Genomic DNA, 3,268 nt, shown 5'->3' with positions numbered 1-3,268 from the left:
AAAGCTGCGGGCGGGTAGAGGCAGTGGTACTGTCTACTGGCTTTGGTTGTTCTTTGTGTGACCCTCTTCCTTATCGCTGCAGCTGGTGGTTCTTGAGGTGAGCCCGGGGAAGGCTGGGAAGGCGGTCGGGGTTACGTGGCTAACGCCGGGATCACCCCCGAGTGCGGGAGGAAGGGGCCCTAGACCTGCGACCAGGTGGTGGCTTAAACAAGGGGAGTGCTGAGATCTGTGGCTGTAAGTCTTGCTTTGACTTTGTGCTTCAGCTTTTAATTTCAAGCTATATCAATTAAAAGTAGCTTTCTCTGGGTGTTCCTCTCGATTGAGGAGTTGTTTACCTACCTGTGTCATGGCCCTGATCAGCTCTAGATGAGAGCTGCCTGGCTGCTGTTAACAGTGCAAGGGAATGCTCTGATCTGTTGTTGCAGATGGGACTGAAAAACAGTAGTGAGGGAGTCTATTTGTGTAGGGTGTCTTCTAGTATTTTCTTTTTCTGGTTAAAAGATGTCTCTGTCAGTAAAATAACTGGCATTACTCTGGGCTGTTCAAGTGCTATAAGTTGAGTAAAGGGTTGGATTGCTGAGCTAGGAGGTGTACTGAGGTAACAGATAAAACACTGCAAAGATGTGACAAAGCAAACCAAAAGTATTAGGTGTTACTGTGTAAGCTTGCTAGTGAGACCTTGCTACTTTCCCAAACTTGTCCAGGCTCATTTGGGCCCACAAGCCTATCATGTGCACTAACAATGCCCTCAAACATCAGGGTCTGTAGCTGAACTACTGTGACACCATGTGGAGTATGGGCTTGTTCCTTCGCTAGGGATCAGCTCTGTTGTTTTTAATGTGGTTTGTTTAAAAAGTGTGCTGTGGTGGAAGAAATGACAAGAATTATTTCCTCTCTTTTCTATGTGAGCTTTCCAGAGTGGTCTCATCAAGCTGAAGATGGCAACACTTGTCTTTATTGATCAGGAGAATGGTGAAGCTGGTGCTACTAAGAGTCATGCAAGACTCCCTTCAGGATCTTGTGAGTTTATGCTGCCCTAAGCCAATTAGGGGATCAAGTGTACTGCGTAAATGTTTGTTATTGACTGTTTTGAACAATAATAGTTTTTTTTATTCTTATGTCTGCTTATCTAATCAATTCTGCTAAGCTCATCAATTACTACAAAAATGAAAATAACTGTGCTTTTGTCATAGATGTGGCTTATGCTTCTGAGTTATAAATGGTGAGCAATTTTTATGACAAGCTTTTAGGGTTCATATGGTGCTAAAGTTTGTTGCTTTTTTTTCTTCCCCCCACTCTCCAGCAAAAGTCTTATCTGAAAGAGCAACAGTTAACACTCCTCTTCCTAAAAAAATGATCAGTGCATCTCCAGCTACATCTTACTCTGTCAGAAAGGCTCTTGGAGATCTGAATAGAACTGGAGGGGTCAGGAGCAAGACAGAAAAGATAAGACAGAAAAATCAGCCTTGCACTGCAGACACAGTGAGTACAGCGCACTGCTATAGGGAGGGAAAGAATGCATAGTTTACAGCTTGCTCACTGTCTGATCAGTGGGATAGGGGAAAGAAGATGGGGTTGTGAGAAACAGAAAAGGCCTTGGTGCTTTGTAAGCTGTGTTCAGCAGCAGCTAAAGCAGTTGTGTGTTATCAGCACTGTTTTCATCATGAAGCCAAAACATGGCATCATATGAACTACTAGGAAAAAAAATAACTCTATCCTAGCCAAAACCTGTACAACTGCATAGGCACAAGGAGTACAACAGCTTACGGGCTACCTAATGGCAAAGAAGTGGCTCTAGAGAAAATAGTCTGAGTTAATGTCTTGTTTATATGTTAAGTACTAGGACTTTAATGTTCTAATGCAGTGATGTTGTCATCATATATAGTACTGCTCTCTATAAACTCAACTAAAGCATTTGCCCATCTCCAGCTCATTTGTGTTGAAGGTATTTGAATTCGGGGGTAACTGAGGACCGTATGGCAGACAGTCTTGTCTGTAGACTTGTATGGCACAGGGAAGCCACTACAATGGGAAGCTACAATAGCTCAAACAAGTGACTTTCTCTTTTTAAGGTTCCTGAAAAGACTGCTGGAGTACAAAGCTGCAATGCACTGGCTGAAAAAGACTGGCCAGAAATAGAAAACATGTTTCCTTGTGATCCTCGAGGTAAGAACTATTGGTGTAATTATTAAAATGAACAATCGGCCTTTCACGAGTCTTGACGTTGTTGTAAGACTCGGGCCAAGCTATTGTGGCAAACAAAGGAGCACTGCATTTCTGTGGAGCCTTTTCTTAAACATAAGGGTGCTTGCTACTCTGAAATACTGCCTTAGTCTTAAAGTATCGCTAACTGCAGTAGCTGTGCTCCAGGTAAGTAGTAGTCTGAGTCTGTTATTATGGTGGCAGGAGACTAGATCCAAACTACCATGTTATATAGTCTCTTCTGTACTAAATGGCAATTAGTAGACAAGTATTACATGGAATACTTAAGCAGTACTGAAGAGTGGACCTCTCTTCGTAGTGTATGCCAAGGTGGTAATTTGTAACTGAAGAGATCCTACTGCTGTAGGACACAGTAGTTGAAGATGAAACTTCTAAAGCTGTTTTTAGAATATCTGATAACTTAGTCCTTCAAAGTGTGTCCTGAAGCCATCCACTTCATGTGGAAGTGTGTGCCAAAATTGCTGTACCAAAGACTTGCTTCAGTGTTGGTGAAATGCATATGTCATGCTTGATGAACTTGACTTGGTATAGTGATTGGAAAGAAACTGCTAAAAGCTCCTGCCTTACATTAGCAGTTCTGTTACGCAGTCTAGTCTTGGGATAAAAATCCCATATACTAACACTTCTGGACAACTAAGGTGTAACTGCAAATAAATACCCCATAAAAGGGGTCTGAGCTGTATTCTTTTGGACCTGCTCCCACTTCATTGAATCTAGGAGAATTTGCAGCTTCCTAGGCTGCTGCTACTGAACACTTACTAAACTACAGTGTCTTTTTTCAAACAGACTTTGAGAGTTTTGATCTGTCTGAAGAGCACAAAATAAGCAATATCAACCTGTGTGGTGTTCCCCTCATGGTATTTGAAAGGACCTATGACAAACATGTGGACTTGGTTCCTTCACCTGTGAAGATCGAAGATATTTCGTGGGAGTCTAGTAAGTGGAAACTTAGCATGAGTTTCAGCACATCCAGTGCTCGTTAGCGGTTAGGAGGTGGAGCTGCTGTCCTCACTACCCAAATAGCATGCTAGTATCAGATGACTTT

The 3,268-nt window shown here is 42.5% G+C and overlaps 1 protein-coding gene across 1 annotated transcript; it reads left to right on the top strand.

Moving 5' to 3' along the window:
* Window positions 1-938: 938 nt before the first annotated feature.
* On the top strand, window positions 939-3,159 carry LOC104533643 (securin-like; the record flags this gene model as incomplete). Its single annotated transcript, XM_010192689.1, has 4 exons — window positions 939-1,020; window positions 1,304-1,482; window positions 2,073-2,166; window positions 3,010-3,159. Coding segments are annotated over exons 1-4 (505 nt in total), but the record flags the coding sequence as incomplete, so codon positions are not given.
* Window positions 3,160-3,268: the final 109 nt, after the last annotated feature.

The sequence above is a fragment of the Mesitornis unicolor genome, unplaced genomic scaffold (assembly GCF_000695765.1).
Source record: "Mesitornis unicolor isolate BGI_N332 unplaced genomic scaffold, ASM69576v1 scaffold53679, whole genome shotgun sequence".
Taxonomy (NCBI): domain Eukaryota; kingdom Metazoa; phylum Chordata; class Aves; order Mesitornithiformes; family Mesitornithidae; genus Mesitornis; species Mesitornis unicolor.
Note: the sequence above shows the minus strand (reverse complement) of the source record. Positions and strands in the feature narration are given on the sequence as shown.